The sequence below is a fragment of the Acipenser ruthenus genome, chromosome 11 (genome assembly GCF_902713425.1).
Source record: "Acipenser ruthenus chromosome 11, fAciRut3.2 maternal haplotype, whole genome shotgun sequence".
In the NCBI taxonomy this organism is placed as follows: Eukaryota; Metazoa; Chordata; class Actinopteri; order Acipenseriformes; family Acipenseridae; genus Acipenser; species Acipenser ruthenus.
The window spans coordinates 32224201-32252116 of record NC_081199.1 but is presented as its reverse complement, the minus strand read 5'-3'; the positions used below and the strand labels follow the sequence as shown (position 1 = coordinate 32252116).

The 27916-nt window shown below is 35.7% G+C and overlaps 2 protein-coding genes across 2 annotated transcripts in view; both read left to right on the top strand.

Annotated features, from left to right (window-relative positions):
• myo3b (myosin IIIB) overlaps positions 1 to 21980 on the top strand; it is a 103720-nt gene extending 81740 nt beyond the window's left edge. The window contains exons 33-36 of the mRNA XM_034043667.3: positions 12378 to 12490; positions 12871 to 12908; positions 13332 to 13490; positions 21007 to 21980. Coding sequence (XP_033899558.3) covers positions 12378 to 12490; positions 12871 to 12908; positions 13332 to 13464 — 284 coding nt within the window. The 3' untranslated portion in view covers positions 13465 to 13490; positions 21007 to 21980. The remainder of the gene's footprint in view (positions 1 to 12377; positions 12491 to 12870; positions 12909 to 13331; positions 13491 to 21006) is intronic.
• A 2224-nt stretch (positions 21981 to 24204) lies between these two features.
• LOC117426561 (transcription factor Sp5-like) lies at positions 24205 to 26662 on the top strand. Its single transcript, XM_034044250.2, has 2 exons — positions 24205 to 24551; positions 25055 to 26662. The coding sequence occupies exons 1-2, from the start codon at positions 24501 to 24503 to the stop codon at positions 26132 to 26134; spliced, it is 1131 nt and encodes a 376-aa protein (XP_033900141.1). The 5' UTR covers positions 24205 to 24500; the 3' UTR covers positions 26135 to 26662.
• The last annotated feature ends 1254 nt before the right edge of the window (positions 26663 to 27916 follow it).

Genomic DNA, 27916 nt, shown 5'->3' with positions numbered 1-27916 from the left:
TAAACAATACACATGGGATTATCTGGATTAGATACTACAATGCATTACAGACGGGTATCCTTGTGCTGAGAGTGAATACTGCAGTGACTGGATGGATCAGGATTAGTGTTAATGCAGTACAGTGAGGTAATGCTGTGCTACTGGATGTAGCTACATTTTGTAATACAGCCTAATAACTATAGTTATCAATCTTTATGGGTAAAAACTGTAAAGGAAATAGACAGAGTGCTAATAAAGTTTAGTTTAGCTGTTTAATAAATATGAAAATAATGAAATATTGTATATTGCAATAGTAATGGACATTTTTGTATGGGTATCACTGAAAAAGCAACCCTTTTGATTCCACTTTCAGGCCATTAAAAAAACAGAGAGATGCTTCGCGATTATTTCATTATTTTCCTCATGCATATTAATACTGGATATGTCTGAGAAATGTTCTATTCTGTCATTCATGTATGTTTTAATAATTCTGATAATGACAGTGAGGTAGTGTATGGAGTTTTTTTTTTTTGTTTACCTTAAAAGCTGAGGTAAATGGCCCATTACTCCTGGAGAAAGCAATTTTTCATGTATGTATTTTTTTCATAGTATTTATATAATTTCTTCTCCAGTATACCATACATGCATGGATTTGGATATTTTCAGTTTAAGGGGGTGGAACAGCTTAATCAGCAAATTCATATTTTAATACAAATGGGTCAGGTAGTGTCTTGTAAGCTACTTGCAGATGTCGTCTATATTGCTATTCATAAAATTATCTGAGGTATATACTTTATGAATGTGTATACAGTCATTCAATAACGAAAATCTGCCTCTTTTTGAAGACATCATTAGCATTATTAATGTTTCTTGGGTGGCGTTGGTAGCTGTTGCAAAAAGAAAAACTGAATCAACCGACAGTACTAACGAAACCCCAGTTTCCAGATGTGTCACGGTTTGCAAAACCTGATTCCGATGCCCCTATCACATCTGCCAAAAATTCAGGACATGTCATAATTTAGAAAAATATATATATATATATATATTTTAAATAAATAAATATTTTGTATTTTCGTTTTGTTTGGCAACGCACACATAAGATTTCCATTCTTAACTGCAGGACCAAAAAAAAACAAAAAAAAAAAAACAACTCCCTTTCAAACACTTATCTTGCAATGTTTTTTTGCAATATCAAGCAAGCCCATATTTCCCACCGACTGCATCAGCAGTACTGGTATACTGTATATTGAAAATAAACAGGTTCACACAGGCAGTATTCGTCCAAACTGTTTATTGTGAACACAGGTAAAAGAAATAAAAAGAAAAGGACCGCTGTCAGCCGCGGATCACGGCAAAGAAATAATAATAATAAAATAACTGTCTATTCTCAGTCTCTCACTTGCTCTCCGCTTCACAGCGCTGTTTCAAAATGATTATGCCAGAGAATACGTTCTTGTGAACGTATATATTTATATTAAACATGTTCCTTCATATAAAGCTACAGATTTTTTTTTTTTTTAAATAGGCAGTGTTAAATCACGTCTATGTCAAACTGTATAATACAGCAAGTGTAGTAATAAAATATGTCTTTAAAAAAATATTCTGCTGAGGCTGTCGTTAGTTTTGTACTTGACTGTAGAAAGTGTTCAGTAACTCCTAGTTATCGACAGCATTTTGCTGTCGTTCACTCTTAAGAATAGCAGGTTGACGCTCAACCGATGAAAACTTTATGCTAAAAACATGCCTTCATAGACGAAAATCGTTGGGGCTTAACAACACATCTGAATTATCTCTTATGAATAGCAACTGCCGTTAAATAGGCAACTGTGGACAAAATCTGATCATGTACTCCTGTTTTCTCATTTCGACAGGCGTTAGCCCTTTATGAATAGTCTTGAAACTTGTTTAGGAAATGTGAAGACAACGGTATTGTTTGTACCAGTAATATTAAAGTCTTTAATTAAGATTATTTGTAAAACCTAGATTCTACAATAATTTAAGTGAAAAATGAACAAAAGTATTACACTCAAATGTTATGTATGTATGTGTTTATAAGCTATTCATTTTAGGAATGTTGTAATGGTGTTAAAAGGGTAAGCTCCTGTTTAGATAATTGAAACAGGGCCCACAGCTTAGAGTTACAGGCGTTTTATTTTTTACATTTGCAAAAACAAATAGGCCTCTGTAAGGTATATGCTAAATGACTACCATAAGCAGTGTATACTGTTAATTTGTTGTTATGTATACAAATATTAACTTTAACACTGTACAAGGAATTCATGAACAAAGTCCAAAATAGTCAAGTATTATTTTCCAGAATGTGAATTTATCAGATACTAAAAGTAATAACTCTCTTGGGCTACAGTGACAGGCCTTAACGCCCATTAATTATTCTTGTAAGTGTGAAAAATCTGTAATATTAATATAGTTCAAAAAGAGGCCATATTTACAGATAATAAATCTAAAATGCCATACAGCAAACATCAGTGAAGTACTTATTTGTGCAGCCTGTTCAGAAATTTTAACTGAATGACGTTGTGTTCGATTGAGGCACAGCAGACATTATTCAATAGGAGTTTTTTTTTCAGCGAAGTGAATAATTTATTTGGTGACAACAAAGCCTTCTGTTTAACCTTGTATTGGTCCCCTGCTATAAATCTTATAAATATTTCAACACGGACATCATTGTTCCCTTTGTTTACAAGTCAAAAACACTCTGTTGCGTTAGACGTTTCACAGTTACTGTGTGTTTGGAAATAATACCTGTGTATTTAAAGTAATACTTCTATTGTGCGAAATCAGTTTGGAATTTTATGACAGTTGTTTATACGGGTAGGAAAACGTAAAAAAGAACAGTTGTTTTGAACTGCTGAATCAAAAGATACAGTAGCATAGTAGATGTAGAATATTCTAACATCATTGATAAAACTAGATTCTAAGGATTTAATGTTGAGTTTTTATATATCTATTATTATTATTATTATTATTTATTTCTTAGCAGACTCCCTTATCCAGGGCGACTTACAATTGTTACAAGATATCACATTATACATTATTTGACATAATACAGATATCACATTATTTTACATACAATTACCCATTTATACAGTTGGGTTTTTACTGGAGCAATCTATGCAAAGTACACTGCTCAAGGGTACAACAGCAGTGTCCCCCACTGGGGATTGAACCCACAACCCTCCGGTCAAGAGTCCAGAGCCCTATAACAGTAGCCTATATCAGTAGTCTATAACAGTAGCCTATAATTGACATCAACAGTCGCAAAGAAAACAAATCATAAAGAACTGTATAATACTGGGATATATAATTGTAAAGTTTGTTACTATATATATATATATATATATATATATATATATATATATATATATATATATATATATATATATATATATATATATATATATATATAAATTGAATTCACATGTATGAAGGCATTACATATTAAAAAATGGCCTCGTTTCAATAGTACAGCTGATACAAGTGCAGGCATTTCAGTAGAAAGAGACCCATACCCATAAATGTTTCATTTATATTTACTATTAATGCAATGAGTGACACTTGTAAACATATCTAGAATGGTCAGATCAATGGAAGATCCCTCAGTCCTGTGGCTTTTTAACAAGACAGGCACCAGCCCCTATCCAGCATGTTTCAAAAGAGCAAATGTATCTGATTAGCGTACAGTTGCCCTATAGCTGTCTCTGGGCAGGAAGCCTGGCAAACCTAGCACTCCAGTACCTTAAATCACAGCAGCAGCATGGCAGTCATGAGTTCTGTAATCATTATAGCGTACTGTAAAGAACTTCATTTTTTCGTGCTACTGGAATGACACCCTCATTGCTGGGAAGATAACAGCTCTATTTATCTGTCGGTCAATGTATTTTTTTTACTTATCTGTGTAAATTAAGTATTGATTTACATCAACTATTTTTTTATAGCTGCTCTGTTTATAAATGATACTACCTTTGCTAAACAAAGTGGTACATTGTTAGTCTGAAACTCACTGGTCGCCTTTCATGTAACTATATGAAGTACTGTACATGATGTTCAAGGCAGTACATTTGTCTTTGGCAAGCAAATTGGGCAAGCCTGACAAAGAAAGTTCTGGGGTTTGACTGTTTTGGCCTCTTATCTAGAATAGATAGGATGGTATGACTCTCTATGCATTGAAAGCTCAACAGTGAATAAATAGTTACATGAAAGGACAATAGGAAGGGGAGGGGAAAGGAATCTGATTTCAAATGGATAACAAGATTTAAACTTAAGGATGTGGAAGTGTGGAGTTGGGTTTATTACAGTGTTCTTAATCTGCTTAATGTCCGCTTCAGAAGTTAACAGGATATACTACTTATCATTACTCATAATAATTCAAAATAGAACTTTGTTAATCTCCCCTAAACATAATTATCTAGAAAATGAACCTAAAGGGACTGTGATAGACCTTGCTTCACAAAGAGATAAGTCATTGGGGATCACGCAGTACAGATAAAAGGAGATGGGATTGTGTAGAAGAGTTTACAGAAATGGAGTTGTGTTCTGGAATTTAACCCTCTCAAGCTGTTTTTTTGGTAGTATTTCTGAACCATGGTCTAACTGAAATCAAAGAACAGGGTTTTTTAGACCGTGGCAGGCATATATATATTTTTTTTTTAAAGGATTTTACTGTAGCCTGTTGAAGTTTTTAGAGACCAAAAAAATGCATTGCAGATTAATTTCCATGGCTGCCACATTATTATATAATTTGTTGCATATTGTAGTGTGGATAGTGATAATTGTTGTCACCACTTGTACCATACAGGCTATAGGGCATTTATGAAATGAAAAACCTTTTCAGTGGAATTCCAAATATGTGTGTGCATGTTTTTTTTGTTTTGTTTTTTTTTAAACATTTCCGTAACCAAACATCTTGGATATAAGATGTTCTTTAAAAATCAGATTTAAAAAAAAAAATAATTCTACATTTTTCATCAATTGAGAAACTTTGTGTAAGATCTAGTGATCTTTACAAATAGTAAATCAAAATAAATGAAGACAGCCTTAAGGCTGATCGACACAGTGTTAAGATGTGAAATGCTGATTACAAGGGTGTAAGCTCCTCCCCTCCCCCAGCTGCAGGACATCACACACACACACACACACAGACTACAGGAACCACTAGAGAATGTAAAACATGCCACGCATAATGCTTAATTAACCCCTACAGGACCACATGCTTTGGAATCCAACATTCCTGTTAAAATTCTTCAGCGTTTCCAAAGATATTGGTTAAATGTATTAAGTGGAAAATACAATACTGGGTACGATAACCAATCTTTTTGTAAATAAAAATGACTTTGATTGGCTAGCTGTCACACATGCTTACTATTGTGAGATTAATTTGCCATTTAATTTGACTTTTCAATTCAATTTAAGCTGAGGTTGATTCCTCACCCCCTCACAGTACATTATGTAAACTTTGCAGCAACCTGTTGCATTGCCTTCAGTGTGAGTATGCTCAACTGTGAAACACTCAATTCTTTTCACTATATATATATTATTCATTGTAGCAATTAGTTTCTTCCCTTACAAAGTGGTACTACAATATGTCTATCTGCTGTATCACACTTTCAAGCGTTTTAATTGCATCTGTTCCAAAATAATTCCAAGCATTTAAAAAGACTTCAAAAAAACAAGCCTAGATAAAACCCTGTGTCGAGCTGACTGTTTTTTTAGAAGCAGGTTTAAAAAGCTAAAGTACGTGAAATTCTCATTTTTGTATGTACATTTTATTGATATTCAAAAGATGACAAAGGAATACAAAATCTAATATTATTATTATTTCTTTCTTAGCAGACTTACAATTGTTACATGATATCACATAATTTTTACATACAATTACCCATTTATACTGTTAGGTTTTTACTGGAGCAATCTAGGTAAAGCACCTTGCTCAAGGGTACAGCTGCAGTGTCCCCCACCTGGGATTGAACCTACGAACCTCCGGTCAAGAGTCCAGAGCCCTAACCACTACTCCACACTGCTGCCCATATGCCCATAATATACTGCGTGTCTTCAAAGACATGGAATAGCCAGGCTTGCATTCATATACTGTGCTTAAAGCTGGCCTGTCTTCAGTGTGCTTCATTAACAGGCAACTCCATAACATCAGAATTAATGAGAATGGAAATCTGTGTACGTAAACACAACTTTGAATATGATTGTGTGATGAGAGATACTAGCCATAATGTCTTCCATAAAAAATGTATATGAAATCATATCACAACATCTTTGCCAATCTAAGTTGCAGTGCTGGAAATGCAGAATTAGGGTTGATGTATCACTGTCTGTCTACCCTTCTTTGAGGAGAATATAACTACCACCGAAATGAATGGATCTGCTCACCAGTTATCTGGGGTGGAATCGTTCACTCATTACACAATCTTATTATAAACGTGCTTCTCTGGTGGTGTCGTACAAAAAATAATAATTCATTCTGCAAGCACAGTTTACTATAAATGTCCTCAATTAAATAGCCATATACAGTATATATATATATACAGTATATAGTTAAATGATAGAGGAAGTAGGGGTGGATTCAGCCAAAAATCACAGCGCTTCTTCAAGTCCTGCATTATTTCTCTGTTTATTGACTTTATCAATCAAACCTCCAGGAGGACAAAAAAAAAAAAAACGAAACTATTTTGCTACATTATTATTTATTTTTTAGCAGATGCCCTTATCCAGGGCGACTTACAATTGTTACAAGATATCACATTATTTTTACATACAATTACATTATTATTACATTTAATAAACCCTTAATTGCCAACAGATACATGCTGCATTCTGTGCATATAATCTACCACTGTCACCACAGATCAGTGAATCTACCCCATAGAACAGTATAGAACTGAAGAGGGGCATTATACTGCAAGCACCTGGTACCTGGTCAGCACAGTCTGAAAGATTTGAATCCTTTCTAGAAAGATGAGAAAGATAAACTAAGTGGGAACAAAGTTAGTATAATTGCATACCTTCATACGTTCATCATGTGGGTAATTGAGACAATCAGAACATTATTTAAATATAAAACACCTCCAAATAATAAATACATTCAATTTCAGTCTCAGGCATAGTGATTTGTTACAAAGAAACATGACAGGGGCCAGAGGGAATGTTTACAATGTTTTATAAGTTCTCCAACATGAAGGATTGTTGAAAAGTCAATGCGAACTCGAGTGTCAGAGAGATGATTGATTTCAGTGTAAAATATTGGTTGTTAAGTAACAACATCCTATGTCTGCTTTAGTGCAAAACAGATGCAGGGACTGCCCTTTTGAGCATTATGTCGAGAACCTTTTGCTTTTCCTAGTGTGCTGTATAATTCAAAGCACATGGGTTTACCGTTTAACAATAATGTCCAAAATGAAGTCATGGGTAATGAATCACAGAGCCAGAGAAGGATGTTTCTTCTGGTGGATATTGTTTGTTTGTTTGCTTGTTTTCAATTTTGTATGCATATAAATGGTTCTGTTTGCAATAATAACCAAAAAGCCACCACTGCATTGTGTGTGTGTGTGTGTGTGTGGAGTGGGAGAGAGAGAAAGAGAGAGGAAGAGAGTTCTGGGCTGCACATGCCTCATTTAGACATCAAAGAGTTACACTGATGATTTTTCCTTATAATCCATTCCTTTTGGTGCAATGCTCTACTCCATCTGAATAAACAAAACCCAAGTGGTTAACTGTGGTCTGTGAGAAATCAGGTGATCGGAGCACATAGTTTGTTGAAGAAAATCAATATAGCTTCCACTTCAGCTTTCAGCAGCTCTTTTATGTTGTTTTTGAGGAGAGTTCTGATTTTCATGGGATTTAGAAATGGTATTGAGAGATGTACTGTAAATGATCACTTTTCTGTGAAAATGAAAGAAAACCTTAATGAAAATCTTAAAAGAATCAGTGCTTTTTTAAAATCTTGAAATGCAAACATTTACATTATGTATTTGGGAGGACTGACAAAGTACAGCAGGTATATTTTTCTGCCAAAGAAGATCAATTTTGCATTAATAAAGCAGTACTGCAGAAGTTTGGCTGTTTGATTAAAGTGCTACAATGTTGTTTTTATTTTTGTCAATTCTGCACTTTTCAGAAAGTACACGCATCAAGAAAATATATGCACAGTGTAAAACAGTAAAACAGTGGATTCAAATTTTTACTGTGTACACTAGTGCTTTACCTGTTAAGCCTTGAATAGAGCTGAGTTTGTCTGTGTGAATATTTTTGATCAACCTACAGGTAAATGTATGTCTACGTGTAGTCAATAGATCCCTCTGAAATCAAGTTCAACTGGTAAAGTCAACAAGAAAATCTTCCTTCGATTGGGAAGAGAATAATTGCTCTTATTGTATTACTTGTATTGTAACACTTAATGTATTTGCTTACGATTGTAAGTCGCCCTGGATAAGGGCGTCTGCTAAGAAATAAATAATAATAATAATAATAATAATAATAATAATAATAATAATAATAATAATAATAATAATAATAATAATAATAATAATAATAATAATAATAAAACAAGTCAGGTCCAATCAAAATAAAAAATAAAAACATACAGCATAAAAAATGTTGCACTGCCCTTTCTATTGGGTGTTTTTACCAGCCACAATAATCACGTTTTCTCTTGTCCAATAAAAAAAAAACAGGTTTACAAGTTGACTAAACACCAAGAATATAAACAACAAGAATACATGTTTTATAAAATCATGTAAATCTATGGGTGATTGAGTGCTTTGATGTGATTTCATGGGAATATGTAGTTTGTTAATAAAACTGGAACCAGCATCTCAGCAGCAACTCTTTATCCCCACATGAATTTCTACAATGTTAAATATCATGGGTATATATTTTGATGATATTCTCTCTACTTTATGATAATATTCCCAAACAGACTTTCACAGCACAGACCAGGTGAAAAAAAAAATACAATAATCACACTTTCTCTGATTTGTGCTTCATATTTTTCCATTAAAAAAAAAACCTTGTTAGCTTTGATGTTTTAGGATATGATGAGGTCTGTTCAAAGTAGTCTCAAGCATGGGGAAGTAAATGCACAGTTTTAGTTGAGGTTAGAGCGCAGAGGTAAAGGGATAATAGAGGACTGCCTTATGCCACTGTATTTATAACGTTGCAGGCAGGAGTAAGATGAGCAAGACAATTCCGTATTAAAAAACACAATTGTGCACCAGTCCGCTTTCTAAAGGCTAGAGAGCCAAGGTTTGAAATCATATCATTTTTGTTTTTGTGATGATTATTGTATTGTGTTGAAAACGTTTCAACCAATCGCATTGCAGCATTGTCATCCTTTATCTGAGCATCATGCACCTGTTATTTTAGAACAATTGCAAAACTGCCCAGCCGAGAGAAATACAACACCAGCAACAACAACAAGAGGACAATAAGAACACTGTATTCTGTAAAGAAAAATGACCTGGCTGCGACTTTGCATTTTAATATCTCTCAGATGATGTTGCAGAACCAAGATTATCTAGGTTATTGGTGATTGGTGTGTCACCAGTCAAATTCTCAGCAGTCCACTTTAACACTGCTGCGCCTTTGGATTGCATGCCTGCAATCTTCTTGAAATCTCTTGGTGGAATGACCTTCCAAAAATGATTAGAGGGGCAGTAACTGTGGCCGGTTTTCTGTCTATGGTAAGACTTTGCTTAAGCTTTATTTAGGGGTTGACTATTTTTAATGCTAATATGTCTTAACCTTTTCAGATCTGGCAAAATCCAACAGTACCCCTCACTTTGACCTGGGAACTAAGATGGCTGACATTTTAGGGCACATTTTTGGCTTCCAGATGATAAAGTCCTAACACTTTGAGATAGTGGTTTCATGCTCGGTACACAACTGTAATTCTCTAGGACAAGTTCAATTGTACAAGAAAAGTGCAAATGTACCTCTGCCAGTGTCAAAGCCTCCTATCATATCTTTCTTTGGTATAGAGACAGTACACTTTCCAGCGTTAATCAACAAATCGGTATGTAGCATTGATTTTGGCATTTTCAAGCGGTCGTTATGCCTATTATTAATTGTGCTAATGTGATTTACAAAATTATGTTGATTTACGAAATACTGTTAATATCATAAAGAGCAGTGCTTCTTGTGACTATTTCTTTTGCTTGCGTCACAATTTAGCAGGAGTGGAAAAGGAGGGTTTTAATTAACAAAAAAGTATACGACTCACCTTGAAACAGTATTTAAGTTCTTTGGTGTTAAAAAAAATAGAATAAAGTCTGGCTTTGCTGGGAGTGGCAGCAGTTGCAGCAGCAGCAAATTTAATTTTAGAGATTGAGTGCGAGCCTGAGATTGACAGACCCCGGCTGTGACTCCGACGATACAGAGAGAGGGTGTACAGAACCAAGGTTAATTTCTTAGATTTACCAGATGATGTTCTAAAAACTTGATTGCGTCTGGATAGGGCAGCTAATGTCAACCTCTGTCAGACTCTGCAGAAGGACCTTGAATTGCCTATGAAAAGGGGCTGTGCCGTACCCCCGCATATGAAGGTGTTGGCAGCATTGTCCTTCTATGTCTCTGGGTCATTTCTAAGGGTCACGGGTGACTTGATAAAGAGGATTAACGATGATATCCATATCCCACTTAATCAGGAGCAGCTACAAAATATTAATAGTGAGTTTTATGACATTGGTGGATTTCCCAGAGTAATGGGAGCCATCGATTGCTCACATGTTGCATTCAGATCACCGCAGCACCATGCATGCATATGTGAACAGGATGGGGTTCCATTCACTAAGTGTGCAGGTGATTTGTGATGCATGTTATAACATCTGGAACGTATAACATCTGGAACTCAGGTGGTGTGGTTCAATGTGACCCCCAAACCATAGTGTGGTGTATCCTCAGAATATTCCTCCCGGAGAAGCCGCCAGGGCCAAGGCTGCCAGGCAGCACATCATTAACATGGATTTTTCCTAAACTTATTTGTAATGTTGTCAGACTCCCCCCCACACTTTATGTACAATTTACACTTTCACCTTCACACGTTTGTATGCATATAAAATGTTCTTATAATACTGTAAGTGTTCGGTGGCTACGTCTAATCATGTTTAGTTTATTTTTCATGAGGTGAGCAAAGAGAAAATACATGATTAGAGGAATTCACCAAACAATTAATTATAAACTAATTGTGTATTGGGTTAGGGAGTTCTGTCATTATTTTAAACGCTTAATACATATATAATGAAGTATTACATATGTGGTATACATGTATAATAACTAACAACTACAAATACAAATGGCACTTCAAACGTATTTATTCATAGCCTGTAATAGTACATACTAAAATACATAGAGAAGTAGATGTCAACATAAGAAAATAAATTCTAACCAAGCCTACATAGATGGCTTACCTCCGCCTCATCCAAAAAAAAAAAAGTATTTTGTTCTATTCAACCAAAAAAGATTGCAAAATGTGCATTTAAAAAGTTGTATATACTAAGCTGTGGCAAAATATCACCCCGAATAAGGGTAAATTATTAGTGGGATTTAAGTTTTTTTTTTTTTTTTTTTTAATCCGTGCCGTCCGATTTTTACCCACACACCAGATAATCGTAAATCAGCATTTTATATGTGAAGTGTTCTAAATAAATGTACATTCTGGGTGAGAAAATGCACAATTTTAAATGAAGTTTACAAATTATACACAAAACAGATATTCCCATTATTTTTTATTTCCATTTGGCTGGTGGGAGAGCCGTCTCCCTGTATGCTAGTAGTTTCCATTCATTTTTCTTGATCTTGTTAACATGATTGATAGTCGAGACAGGAAGTGATGTATGTGACCTGCGACAATTAAGCTTTTCAACGAGAAACGTGTTCAGTAAAGACCTCATCGACTCAATTTCAAAGCATTAACGGATTGATTTATTTAACACATTTTGTTTGAAAATCACTTGCTACTAACGCTGTTGTTACTATACCACAAGTTTGATACAGTAACACAGGCTTTTGAAACTCCCCTCCAATGTAGCTTATAAAATGTGAATACCTTTTTACAATACGAGAGAAATGCCTGAAACTAGAAATGGTGTATGTGTAAACCATTTGTATATCCTCTTTGTATTAACCCATGTAAGACCCATATGTTTTATTATTATTATTATTATTATTATTATTATTATTATTATTATTATTATTATTATTGATTTCCCATGGGTGTATTGCTATTGCATTTCATTTTTTTTTAATGCTCTTTCTTTTATTTTATTGAAAATGACCTCATCTAACACGAAAGACATCAGCAATACTAGGATTAGGGCTCCATTACTGTCATGTGCTGCATTTTGGCTGGTTTCACAGTGTGACCCTATGTGCAGGTCCAGAGAAGAAGCCAGCAGAACAGAAGCATCAGAGAACACCTCGACGACGCTGCCAGCAGCCCAAACTGCTCAACAGTCCCGAGGACAGCATGTACTATAACCAGCTAAATGTGAGTTCAAAGTAGAGATAAAGCTCTTTGTCTGACTTTGTTTCCAGACGACAATACAATTAAATATACCTGTGCCAGCCCCTCCAGCCCCACCCCCATGCTTTTCTGCCTCTTGTCCTGAACATGTGCTCTTATGCTCTTTATCTGTTGCTTTTATGTCAGGATGTCTGCCTTCACGGTGAATAATTGATGTGGTTTATCAAAGCTGAGCAAGATGCATGCTTCATCAGGCTCACTTGAGCCCTTTGATCAAAAAAAAATTATGCTGTGACTTCTGATATTATCAGCATCTGCTTGCATTCAACACAAAATCACTTTGAATTAAAAATTAATGACTTGCTGCTCATCTTTTGACTGTGTGCTCTTGGCCCCTTCCACAGAGAACTCAGGGGAGCAAGAGGAAGCCGAGAAAACTTGGGTAAATAGCTGCTTTCCTAGTTTTAGCAACTATAAACAGAACAGGCCCTTTGTGGTGCTACAGAATGCTGTGAACTTCAGAAAATATGAAAACTTGTTTCATTTTCATCAGGGTACATACGTGATCACAGAAATAAAATATGTTTCAACTGCTACTTTCAATGACTGTGTGACTACTGTAAATGCATTGTATGCATATGACATTATAGTGTTAAAGTCTAGACCCCTGTTTGTAAAATCAAGCATATCTCAACCTGTCAGAATTGCAATTGTGTGGGACTTTATCTGGAAACACAGAACAAGTTTTGGAACTGAAATGTTGTTTTGTAGTTGTGCAATAGTGATTACACAGTGGAAACCAGTAGACTTGTTTTGTAGCCTAATGTGCCAGTCCCAGTAGCAACTTTTTGTTTTTTCATTACAGCCAAATCAAAGTACTGGATGGAGAGGATGAGTACTACAAATTATTTTCAGCTGCTGAATCTGTCCCTGAGGAAGGCAGTTCATCCAACCCTCCTCCCACTCTTTCAAGTGGGCCAGTGTACGCTCAAAGCTGAGCCTTCCTGTGAAACATGAAGTTTATGTGAGTACTCACCCTGGTATCAACAAAAATGCACCAGTCCCATCATACAGCACTTAACTGTTTTATAAACCTTCTGTAAACACGTTTTCCTCAGTCATCTACTACAAGCGGTTTGTCATGCCTAAATATATGTTATCATGTGACCATGTGGTTACATAATTTAACTAATTTAACTAACCATTGATTTGTTACTTGTATCTATTTGGTATCACAATGGGGCTATTATTAATCATGAAACCCTATATTAACCCAAATACTGATTTCTCACACTTGCAGATGATAACCAAGCTATTTATACTCATGCAGAGAGCTGAAACCCACCTGCTTGGAGATCTCACACCCGGCAGTCCCTTCAATAAACGATTAGGAGGAGACTGCTAAACTGTTATTGCACAACGAGTCTCCATAGACAATCCAAAAGATGAGACAAAGATGTCAATCTAAAAAAATAAATAAATGTAATACATTTGTATATATTAAATGCGTAATAAACAAAGACTTAAAATCTATTTCCATTCTCTTTATAAACGCGATGACGTTTTTTTTTTTTTTTTTTTTTTTTTTTTTTTTTTTTTTAGATCTATTATCTATTAGATTGAAACCGCATGCTGCTGCTGCAGAATGGTTTTAGATTTGTAAGTTAATTTCGGTACAGCCCCTTTGCACTGAAAATTGATATTAACAATAGAGGTTAAGTTGTTTTCTTTTTAGACTTTCCTCAAGCACCTGTCACAACCAGAAGGAAAGCAAAAAAGATCGTAATGAGTGGAACGTAGCTGGAGGGAGCGCAGTAACAGAATCCTTGTGCCCCAGGAATTGTCAGATACTGACACATGGCAGCACAGGTGCTCTCAGCTTCTATCAGATAGAAAGCATGGTGGTATTAACACAGGTGTAGCATGAAACAGGTTATGCATTATACTTTGTGACAGAAATTGTACTGCTGCTGTCATCGGAATGATTTGCTGTACTAAAACTACTTTTATTATTTATTTTTAAACTGCAAAGACATTTTAAAGATCGATATGATTTAAAAGCAAATATGTACTGCCACCTGTACTGATTTGTTGAAACATCTTAAATAAAGCATACAAGAAGAAAGGAGTGCACACAGTCACCAGGCTCTTAAGCTTTGTGGTAAAATGGCAGTGCACCCCCAGCATTCTTCCTTTAGCATGGTATAGCAACTAACCATAACCATGGATTGACCATATAAACATACAACTTCCAAAAGGTCAACAAGGGCCATGCAGAAAGTTAAATCCCATAGGGAGCGCCACTAACACATGCTCAGGGTGCTGACCCCAGGACAGTGTGTTGCTTAGTGCAGGAACAGGAAACCAAGACATTTCTTTAATTAGAAAATGAAGAAACAGGCTAGGAAGTCTAGCAGTGGAATGGGCTGGTTGACTGCCCATGTGGAAAATGCTGTCCTGCGCATGTTTCAGTGGTGCCCCCTGTGGCCATATGTGGCATCATGTTGTATCATAAAATAACTAGTATATCCACCTGCATAAATGCACCGTGGTAGATTCTGTCACCTGATTGAAGGAAATTAACCCTTGCTACATTAAAATAATTCTACATTCAGGTTAAAAAAAACAATCAACATATGCATCTTTTGAAATTGGATTTTACGGTGGATTATTTTCTATTGGTCTGTGTTAAGATATTTAATACGTTTTTTTGGAGGGGTAGTATTGAATGTTGCTTAAATCCAGGTTTGCTGGAGCTGTTGAAAGTCATGTTTCCTATATTGCCATTGGTCACCCAATTCTCATGAGACAGCCAATAATTACAGAAAGCTCTCCATTCTTTATGTGAATATGTAACAGTATAAATCAGGATTTAAGAATGGCAGCTTCACTGTACCGATTAACTACATGATAGGAGACGTACATAAACAAATTGACTAAGTTGCCAGTTACAAATCAATTAACGAAACCTGCTGAAAGTTATCTATACATATAGTGGCAAAACTTGTGTTTTCACACTACCATTGTAAATAATAAATCAGATTCGTTTATTCTATAAAGACAAGTTTAGACAATGCACTCCAAAGTGGGTCATTACAGTGCCCTGGTGTGCATTTTACAGTACACTGAATGTATATATTGTAAACAAATTCCCTTAATGCCATCCACCCAAAATCTAATAATGCTATAGGGTTAAAAGAGGGCAGAGTGACTGCTGTTGTAGTATAAGAGAAATAACTCAACACAGCAAACCAGTATACTTATCTAATGTACTGGAAGTGGACAAAAAAATGGAAATGCCAGTGTAAAGTCACTTAATAGGGTGTTGGGCCACTATGGTATCCTGCTCTGTGGAGTTCTCAGCCGACCGTTTTTGATGAAACTGGCTGTTCGCGCCCCAGGTTGAAATTTGCAGTCAATTGATCTGCAGTTGCTCGCCTGTTTTGCCTTGCACTTCGAATTAATGCACAGATATCACGATCCTGGAGTATGCGCTTCCACCCACTGTTGCCCTTTGCTGATGATGTCTTTCCCTCGGAGTTCCATGCCGACATCACCTTAGACACTGTTTGCTCGTGAAACATCAACAAGTTGAGCTGTCTTGGTCACTGAAGCTCCTGCCAAACGCGCCCCAACAATCACCCCTCTTTCAAAGTGACTGAGGTCTCCTGTTGTAGCCATTCTAGCCATAATTATAGGCAACCAGGCCTGTCCAGCATTTTTATACATGACCCTAAGCATGCTGGGATGTTATTTGCTTAATTAACGCATGAGCCACACCTGTGTGGAAGCCCTTGCTTTCAATATACTTGGTGTCCCTCATTTACCCAGGTGTTTCCATTTTTTTGTCCATTACCTGTATGTATATGTATTCCCATTTTGATTTATTCATTTGAGTATTTAATTATTTGTCCTGGTTTCAGCTGAAATACTTTAACACATACAACATAAACATGAACTTCTATATTCTGTTCTAATATCAGTATGACAAGTAGTGACCAAAATGACATATGCAGCCACAAAGGGGATACAGACATTGAGTTTATAGAGGGGGTTCATCATACCAGTAAAAAAGCTGTTATTAGTAAAAGAGCTAACAGAGGAAATCAATTGCAAACCATGTAGGGGTTGGCTTCAATATCTTTTGCGAAGTAAACGAACAACCCTGTAATTGTCTACTTAGAGGGAACACCTGTGAGAGAGCTCCATTGAACGGGTTTGCCTGTGAGGCTTGCCCACTTGGAACAAAGAGAAAAGAGTAAATATCTCAAACGTTTCAATGAACTCCAAACAAAGGGGGGTTTTGAAACAAACTTGTTTGTGTTGACTGGAGCTGGGAATACTGCGAGCCACCTGTTTTTTATACTTCTTAATAAATCTGGTCCCTTAAGTTTTCCACATTAAAAATCTATTTGCATCTGGCATAGGAGAAATCATTTAATGTGGTTCACATTAATCACCCAGATATTCTCTTTCTTTTCGTTTGTATTTTTTCAGTTTCACCATTTGCGCCAAAAAATACAATTTAATTAAAATAAGTCATGGTATGTGTGGTAATGTCTCATACCTAAAGGTATGTTGTGGTGCCTGAGTTTCACATGCCATTACAGCACTGTGGTTTTTAATGGTGTAAGCTGTGTTTGATAGTTTTTTTACAGTGCTATTGGACTTCAAAGAGCTTATAAATCAAAATTGTATTATCTTGTGTACTGTTTTACTGCTATCAAATGCAAAATTGACGACCTGCTGTTACAAAAGCATTGGCAGTATGAGCTGAATGTAGACACCAGCTCTTCCTAAATTGTTTGAAATTATAGCCTAGCATGTTTTAAATTAGTTTAATGGTGTAAGCAGGAGTTTGCCTTTGCCTTTTATACGTTTCAGAATACATGTCAAAGGAGGTATGATATAACAAATTAATCAGCCCTAAAAAAGAGTAGCCCATTTATAAAATAATGTGTGCTACATGTGTGCAGTATTTCTAATCTTTTCTTCAGCCTTTGTATATTGAAGCATGGTATTTCAATATGTAGGGTTTAACTTGACTGACTACATTTATTATTACAAAATTGCTATTTCTCGAAATATAATTTGTTAGAGCCAGTTGCTGTGCTTACCCATTAATTTGTCTTCATTATCTATTTTATGTTCAGCCTTTACTGTTCACCTGGCTGATAGCAAGTAACGTATGTTTTAATAACTTCACAGGAGTTACGTTATGTGCTGTTTTTACTATACTAATGATTGATGCTAATGAAACTGATGAGCATAAACCCCAAACAGATGTCAGCCATAGGAGGTGGTTTGCAAAAAATAATATATTCACCAAAGCCCACGTTAATAAAAAAAAAAAGGCAGTTGAGATAAACTAAAAAGATAAAAGAGCATGTTGAATGTGAACATCAAAGGCGTGTTAATGACAAGAGATGCCATTAGGGTTAGTATCTCTCTTGTTTCAGATTCTTCACACCTGCAATTTGTTGCAGGCAAAGGCTTTCTTTGCTTAGTTCAATTGTTGCAATTTGCATTAAGTCATAGTAAAAAGAGGATAAAAGAGAACTTTAAATAAAAGTGTACCCTTTATTACAAAGTTTCTTTTTTTCTCAGGCCATCTTGTTAATAGATTGAATGTTCGCTCCTGCTTTATTTATTATAGTTCATTAAAACTGAGGTACCTGTAGTGTATTTTTTGTTGCAGCAGTGATGGCTGTTGCAGGATCTGCCGAACAGAATTGTGTTGGGTAATGGGGATAGGAAGAGCATATGGAAGAAGTTTGATTGGTTTTGGCAACCATAGAAGTTTGACAAAAATCAGAGCGTGAAATTCCGATTAGCCCTTCACAGGCGGTGAATGGAAGGGGTACTAAAAGACTTGGCATGGCTAAAGGTGTAACCTGTTTTGTTTGGCCCCAGAATTTTTTACACAGATGGTGAGACCAGCTGCCATTTAATAAATGCTGGGTTAGTAACAGCGTAAGAAGTGGTGGGGTCTACTTTTAGGTCAGGCAACAAAACATGGAAATCTGTCTTTTAACATTTGCCAGGAGGCAAATGAAAATATCACCCACCGGTTTAAAAAAGATTACTGTGGTAAAAAAAAAAAAAAAAAAAAAAAAACATGCAAATGAGAAATTGTATTTTATTATTCACAGAAATGATGATTTAGTACAGGTGTAGCCACCCAAAATTAAAAGAAGAGCAATGTTTTTTATTACTGTCGTCGAGGCTGCATTCCAGTTAATCTAGCAGTTTCAAATACAAAATTATTTCTCACAGACATGGGTTTATAGATGTCAATTCTGTTTAATATTGTCTTATCCTAGTGACACATTTGATGAGACTCATCCTTGCTTCCCAATAAGAAACAGTGGGCATTAATGTTGATTTTTATGATCTAAACAGTGGTAGAGCTTAAATTTAGAAACCTGCTCTTTCACTGACCGCATTCTGCTGTATTTGTATTGTCTTGAGTGATGTTAAAAGAGACCAGTATGGTAACCAGAAAAAACCCTGATATTATTCTAAAATGTCATGTAGTTCTCTACCAACAACACAATCAATATCAAGTGCAAAGTCAAAGTTAATAAGCAAGGCCATTTAAAACATTCCATAGTGAAATTAATGGTGGGCCTCAGTGTTAGAATCCCATGTCCTGTTTGGTGGTACACAATTGTTCTCTTTTTTTACATCTATTTGATATCCTGCTGCGCAACAACCCTTTGATTTGACAAGGACTTTGTTCCACCCGAAGACCTATTACATGGCGAGGGGAATCTTTTGTCCCTGATGAGTAACAAAAGCAAACAGAAAGACATTTAAAGTAAAGAAAGGAGATTTGTATTATCTTTATTAAAGCTTTACTTCAAAAACTAAATGTTGAAAAAACATCATCAGCAAATATAATAATATTGTTAATTGAAAAGTTTGTTTTTTGAGGCTTTGCGAAGCCAAGTTAAAACCTTCTTTCGAGGTGCCTCAGTACATGGCTGGTGTTCAGCTGTATAACACTGCCTCAAGGTTCTCTGGAACCTCAGATTCCTCGAAATAAAAGTACTTATGAATGTTTCTTGATAACACTGGAACTGTGTTCAGACTTGTATAATAATAACCTCCACAGTCCGTTTTGCAATTTAAATACAATTTGGGATTATAAGTCTTGCACAGCTGTTTTTTTATGACTGAAGTAATGTACTCTGTTAAAAAGTGAATAATACAAAAAGTATTGTGATATTTTGTATTGTTTCATTTCACAGAACTCCAAAACCTGAAGTTGTTTAGTTTCCTTCTCATCTTACATCAATGGGCAGGTTGTGACCCACACAATTATTAGGGCAACACACAAACAAGCCTTTAAAGGCTAAACTACCACACACAGTGTGCAGCGGGCTGAGGTGTAATGACCTATCCCTCCTCGCTTGACCCCAGGGCAGCAGGCACAGTGGCTTGGGCTAGCTCTTAAATATGCAGGCTCGATAGGCCTCAAAGGTAAAGCCGTAGTATCAAGTTGCAGAGAAAATCTTGAAAATTAGAGAGACCAAAGTTAGATTTCTTCCATGTTGGGGGTTGTGAACAATGGCAGCTTTCTCCTGGAGTGCAACTTCAAAGGTCCACTGAGGGACTGCTCTGAGTAATACTTTGTTGTAGATCACTGAGGAAATTCACAGATGTTGTTCTCATACTAGACACCATTATAGCAGTTCAAGTACCCAGTAGCCTCAAGCACCTTTTACTGAGCAGAAACTAGTGCAAGACAGATGTGGGACCTGGGTAGTGCATCTGAAGAGCCTCTCATTTAGTGAAGGGACTAGAATTTTAAAGTAAGATGCTGCTTTTCAGGTAACCCTTTTATTGCTTGCAGTAATAACTAGCCCAGGGTACTCGTGTTTTTAAATGTTTAATGACCACCTTTTAAAATAAGCGCCTGTTTATCATGATGAATCCATCTTTATTAAGGGTTTAATAAGTAAGTGCTGAATGTGTCATGGGTAGAGGTTTACTCCAGTAGGGTATTGCAGGCAATGATTTTAATTATCTAAACAGCAGAAGCTGAAATGTAACTCTGACATTTTCCCCAAGGAGGATTTACTGCTGAATACAGTAAAATAAAATATGCCAGAAAGGTTTCTATGTTATGGGCAGTTTTTCAAATGTATGTTCAGCAATTTATAATATTTGTTAGTGACACATATTGTTCTTCTTACCTATGTATTCAGTTATTATGTGTTCTGTAGCCCGCCCATTTAGTTACAGTAAATATTTGCACGTCTAAATAAGTGTCGTAGATTTTGATTGCTTAACATTAGTCACAAATTCTTACTTATTTACATCTGCAACCAAAAACGAATTATACGTTATATGTAACCACCAAAGAGCACTGATTTGATCCATTACTGTATCACAGGCCAAACTGCATGCCGATGTATGTGGCGTGCCATTTGAGAACATACATGGTGTGCATTGTTCTTATGTTTTGACACTGTCCAGTGTTTTATCAGTGGATGAAGGTTTGTGTGACATGTTGATTGTATTTCCTTTACCAGGTTGCCTTTCAATGCCCAGCCAAGAACTGCAGATACATTGAACGCTGTCTCTTCACCCATGTTCTGATCAACAGAAGACGAACACTGAATGTTTCTTTTAAAAAAATTTAAAATTACAAGAAAAGAAAAATCATTAAACTGAAAATATATTTTCTGCACCATTCAAAATAATAATGTTGCTTTTATTTAAAACAACAATACATTGTGTGGAAAAATCTGGAAGTAATTTGTGATACCAATCAAATGAATTTATTCAGTTCTGAAGATATTGTAACAAATCACTTTCAAATACTTGAATGACATTGACCTGTGAAATACATCAAGGCCATACAAGTGCATTTACTTTTATTTCTTGAGTTTTAAATTATCACAACAAAAAAAGTTGAACCTAATGCCTTAAATCGTGTTTGTCTGTGTTTCAAAGGACACTTCTCTATAGGGTTACCTTGTGTGCCACAAAGAAAGCTATTTAAAAGAAAACTGAGGATTGGTGACCACAGAAAGTCACAGCCTATCAGAAAGGTAAAGACAGATGTTAAGGATATTGCTGTGGCAAACATTGTAAAGTATTGGATTGATTGCAGCAACAAATGTATTTATTATTGTGCTTGGAACACAAATCATTGGGTTTATTGCATATTCATTCTCTGTGTTTTTCTTTAGTGTTTCAGACATCGTTTTAAATTGTTTGTGCGTGTGTTTACTGCAAAACTGCAAAAATAACATATTTTATCATCTGCAAATGTTAAGTCTTTTTAATATAAACTCTGTTTCAAATATAGATTTTAAAAATGATTATACAGTTTGTAAACTATCTACTGAATGTGGGGCTTGTTGCTAATGTGGATAAGCTGTAGTGTAACATCCTAAAATTGTATTTGTAATTAGAATGTTTGTAAAATCTGACCAACTGTTTTTTTTTTTTTCTTGGTTGCTCACCAAGTGAGTAAAAAATAAATAATATTTACTCTCAACATTTTTTTCTCATGTTTATATCAGCAACATAGTCCTATTTTTGGTTAGTTTTGTAAAATGACATTTTCTAAACCAATTAATGGCTCTAACCCAATTAACTGGTTTGAACCATTCATATTGATTCATTTTTGTAACCTTGTGGTTCTGCACCAAGAAAATAGTCCGATATGATCCAGTAACGCCTGGACCACATTACAAAACTATATTGTGGATTCAATATTTTTTTAGCAATGATGTATGACCTACATTTTCTGTTCTATGGCGATATTCAAAAACATTTCAGACATTTGAGAAAATATCCACATGATACAGCAAAGATTAAACACAGAAAAAAAACTGTTAACATCTAATATGCTTTTCAAAACACAGATAAACTACACCTCCTGAAAGATTGAACACATAGATAACAAGGGAGCTGTATTTTTATTAATAAATACACCCTAACATAAATGTTAATCTGTGCTGCAGAGGTGAAAACGTAAAATTACCATCTGAAGTTCGGTGCATTTTGTTTGTAGTGCCGAGGGTTAGAGTAGCTGAGTGGCCCAGCGGGAATCTCACTTCTCCCCATGACTCTCTGTGTGGAGCCGTGGGAGAGGACTTGGCATTCTAATCCCTTCAAAGGAACCGATCTAATTCAGAATCTACAACTCTCCAGAGTCTTTGAGAGGACAGCGATTGTTTCTACGGGAAAGCCAGATAAAGATCTCTGTGTTGGCATTTAAAAGACTTAATTCGTAATGTAAATACAATTGTTACTTAAACCATTGTCAGAATCAGGTTACCTGGGGTAAACAGTTACAGTTTAAAAGGTTATTGGTGTAAAAATGCCCTGTCGCTATCTCTGTTAATATACAGGGTCACAATACATATACACTTGTAACAAAGTTCGGGTTTTACACCTAATATGAAGGATATGCTTATGTTTGGAAGATGTATTAATACGAAGGATTTTAAAACTCTACATAAATAAATTAAAAAAAACAAACAGATTGCTATTTGTTTAATTGCGCCAATGTGTTTTGTTTTGCGGGTCCTGGGGATTTGGTTGTCCAGCTGGAGGAGGTCTGGGAGCTGTTTGAGGCGGAGAAGCAGGCGGGGGATTTCGAAATTGTTTCCACTTTCTTGAAGAGAAAAACTCCTCCTCTACAGTCTCTCACATTGGGAAAACTTTAGGAAACTTAACAGAGCCATCAAATGCTACCGGGCACATTCACGAGAGTCGCCTGTATGATACCAGCTATTTGTTTATCAGACAAAATCATTCAACATAATTGTGAAAAGAGAACTCCTTTTGAGGGTTCACGGAAAGTCAATTATTTAAATTCTCAAAGGTGGTTTAAGCAGATCAAATAATATGATGTTTTTTTTTTTTTTTTCAAACCAGGAAAATAAATAACTGGATGATGGAGGGTATGAAAAAAAACTAAGCATTCTCTACCTGTATAATTAAAATCTCCCCATTGTTAACCGCCCCAGAGAGATAGTTAACAAAAACTGAATAATAATAATAATAATAATAATAATAATAATAATAATAATAATAATAATAATAATAATAATAATGTACTCAAAGCTGTATGATTCTAATGTTAAGACCTGATTTACAGTTGAATGGCTATAATGATGGCTACAGAAGGGGGGGACAGTCTTCAGATCAAAGGCGTCATTAAAGATTTAGCTTCTCATTCGGACTGTAACACTTAAGCGCTAAGAAAAAAAAACGAAATGCATTTTGCATATTCACTAATGCATAAATTCGTCTTAAAAACCAATGACCCCAAACGTTTAAGTATGATGCATTTTATATAATACTTTATTTAACTGTTTGTACGAACTTGAATTTGAAGTCAGAGGATCTCAAAACTAGATTAACTTTGTTTCTTTTCTCTTGAGTATTTTTTTTTTTTTTTTTTTTTTATCTCGCCATCAACCCTCATGGCTAAAGTTATCAAACACATTAACGTACTAGCAGATTTCTCCAGAGATGACAATGCCACATTGTCACTTAAGGCTCTGGTACAAATCCGTAATTACAAAAAAGGGGATCAGGTGACTTGAGCATCCAATAAATGGGGTCTCCAGGCGGCATTGGGAGCTTTGATCAAGAAAATCCAATTATTTGTGTATATACATTTCCCACATAGTGATTACTTCATTAATTGTCCCGCCTTTATCTCCTCCCTCCCCCCCAATAATCAGTTCTTTTATCCAGACCAACAAACACACCATAGGAGCTTTGTGGATTCAAAGGATTTGCTTTCCCTTCTTAAAGAGCCGCTATTCTTTGATGATTGGGCAGCGGCAAACTTCAAAGTAATAAATCGTATTTCTGACTGGCTGGCGGCCCACCAAAGTCCTTATCAAATTCTAAGAAGTGATCCCTCACTCCTCAGATAGTGTAAGGATATCTTCAGGAGCAGCAGCAAAGCAGGCAACGAGTTTCCTACATGAGGACAATTTTCTTTTCTTGAAGATTTTCTGTGTGAAATAATTATTGTGAAAAAAAAAAGTTTGCCATGGCTGCTGTGGCTGTGCTGCAGAACGACACTCTGCACGCTTTCCTCCAGGTTAGTAGTACTCGCTGAAGACAAAGCATTTCTTTAAAAGCTGCACATCTCTGTTGTTTTTGAGGTGTTGTTTTGTTTTACCTCCAGTTCAAGGTGCAAAATTATTTTCTCAAGGTAATCGACTGCAAACTTTGAACATTACGCATGATTACATTAATGTTATACCGATTCAGCTTTTCAATTATATATATAATCTGTAAAAATGTTACAGTTACAGTACAATGTTTCTGTATAATAAAGTTTAGTGAACTACATGCTATTGGACAATAACTTTTTCGTGGTGTAGTGAAATGCGTGTGCCCTCTTTTAACTTTATTTTATTGAATATGAAATAACTATTTTATAGTTTGTGGTTCTTTGCAGGAGCAACTTTTTATTTAGTTTTTTTTAACCAAAATCACTTTCAGCATTTATTTTTTCGTGTATTGTATAGTTGTTGTAAATGGCTGTAAAGTATAGTAATATATATATAATACATATTTTTAAATTCAAATGTTCAACAGGATCGTACCCCGAACTCTTCACCTGAAACGACAAAACATTCTCCACTGGCTCTTTTAGCAGCCACTTGCAGCAGGATTGAACATCATCACGGTTCAGGTCCTGCAGAATTTCTCCCGGTCTCATATGACCCGACTCTCGGTTCTCCATCTAGAATATTTCATCCTTGGAGTGCCGAAGGACCATGCAACCCTACAACAGGACTTCAAAACAGCTCGATCTTGGGAATGTCCCCTCAGAAATCTCAATTCACAGCGCACATGCAGTCAACTTTTGGCTCTCATGAACTCCCCCTAACGCCTCCAGCGGATCCTTCATACCCCTATGATTTTTCACCTGTGAAGATGCTGCCTTCCTCCATGCAGTCACTACAATCAAGTTGCCCACGCACATATGTACCTGCTGTGACCTATGCAGCACCGGCACCTATTGCACCTGCGATGTCAGGTTTTGTTCAGGGACACACTGGTCTTCTTCATCAGCAACCCAGGCAATTGTCTCCGAACCCGGGGGACGACATTCCCTGGTGGAGCCTTCAGCAGGGTAACCCAGTTAACCACCCCTCCTCCCTTGCCACACATTGCTTCCCCCTCCACAGGAGCCTAGTCCTGGGGCATTCTGACTTTGCACAATATCAGACTCAAATAGCAGCCCTGCTTCAAACTAAATCTCCACTTGTCACAGCCAGGAGGTGTCGGAGATGCAGGTGCCCGAACTGTCAATCATCTAGTTCCAGTGATGAGCCTGGAAAGAAGAAACAGCACATCTGTCACATACTGGGGTGTGGAAAAGTATATGGCAAAACTTCCCACTTAAAGGCTCACTTGAGGTGGCATTCTGGAGAGAGACCATTTGTGTGCAACTGGCTGTTTTGTGGCAAAAGCTTCACCAGGTCTGATGAGCTTCAGAGGCACCTCAGGACACACACGGGGGAGAAACGCTTTGTCTGCCCCGAGTGTGGGAAAAGGTTCATGAGGAGCGACCACCTGGCCAAGCACGTAAAAACTCATCAGAACAAAAAGAGCAAAGTGGGAGATAAGAGCACGGAACACGTAAAACGGGAAGAAATACGAAACAATTAGCAACAATGAATAAACTTTCCGCTTTGAAGCAAATGGACTAATTGTGCAATATAATTTGAAATAAAATCGTTTAAACCTGTATTGATACTGTATATTGCAATAGATAAGTCTTTCTTTGGCAAAACTTACTTTGATTTCCTGATGGTGAATATAGTGTCTTGATTTTAAGACACTTGTAATTGATCCCAATTATGTTACTTTTTGGCGGACACTAAGCGTATTACCTTTGAAATATACCCATCGCGATCAACACATATTCACAAAACATACTTTTTTTTAGCAGTGTTTCTCTGTGTAGGACTAATATATGCATAAGAAACAAGTTTTTAAACTTGTGTATTTTTGTCTTCGGTGGAAGATTGAACTTTTATGTATATATTATTTAATAGCTTTTATTGAATGAAAGTGTTCCTCTTTCGCTCCATGTGGGGTGCCCTATACGGCATGCTTTTGAAAAGAAATGCTTATGTTTAAACAACCCATTATTGTGTGAAAATAAAGAACTGAATATGTTTAAACAGTCTGAAACGCATGTCCGTTGAGTAGAGTCATTTAACACGTTTACCAATCCTTTTGAGGCGAGTTGGAGAAAATACAACAGGTAAATATTCTATGTGGCAAAAGTTTAAATATGAACCTGTAGAACTTTTTATTATTTTTTTATGAATTCATTTTTTTTATTACATTTGATCTTGTTAAACATCAAGTTAAAACTGGTACAAAACCAAAAAAGTGTTTTTCAGGACGCACTTGTCACAGAAACGTATATCCTTGTAGTACTTAAAACAAATAGTTAGTTGGGAAGAAACATTTAAATAAACACTACCTGAGATATATACACCATTTCGAGCCTATTTAAATCTTAAACTATACACACACACGCGCGCACGAATTAAACTCTATTCGAATTAAACAATATATGTTACTGTGGAAAGTTGAGTAAAATTATGTTATGCATCAGATTCCTAGGAAGAAATTAGTTGTTTTATTTTTAATCGTTTTTTTTTTCAAATGGGGTTTTCGTTATTTAGCCCAACAAATCAATTCATGTTAATGTGTTTAAAAAACAAAACAAAACAAAAAACAATCTAGATATTTATCTAAGACAATAATGAGCGTTGTTTCTCAAATAAATAATCTGCTGTAGGTAGTAGTTTACTTTTACATTTTCTTTTAGAAATCAATTGGTTTAATGCGTGTAAACTTCAAATAATATCCCCATTTACTATATAAAAAAGTTTAAGACATCCAAATGAGCTTTCAACTTTTGCATTGACTTCATACAGTGTATACCATTATCATGACGATGCATAATAATAATAATAATAATAATAATAATAAACAGGTATTAGAAAACCATATTCATTAGTGTGAAAGTGCCTAAAGGTGTTACAATTTAATCTATTTGTGGTGCTGTTTTGTTTTTTGTTTTTTTTAAACAGTTAATACAGGTTTTCATGTTTACCTGCCTAAAACTACTTTTACACATAATACGCTTTAAAGAAAGTTCTGAAGAAGTACAGACAGACGTTAAATATCAACGATATTAACGGTCTATGGAAATTATCCACTCAATTTAACTTTACATGTATTAAACATACAGTTTGCATCTGCATCGTCGTCCAAGCTCATATTTTGGAATGGTTTCTTTTTAGTACTTCAAACACGAATGAATACCTGCTGACCCCAAAGACACTCTAGTATTTATCTCTCGATGTTGCTCCTACCGAGTTTTTAATCGTAGGAATAATGTTAGAAAACAGTCAACATTCACTTTAAATA

Coding starts and splice junctions, on each gene's coding strand:
- LOC117426561 (XM_034044250.2), top strand. CDS start 24,501: ATGGCTGCTGTGGCTGTGCTGCAGAACGACACTCTGCACGCTTTCCTC. Junction 24,552..25,054: donor CTCTGCACGCTTTCCTCCAG/GTTAGTAGTACT, acceptor AATGTTCAACAG/GATCGTACCCCGAACTCTTC.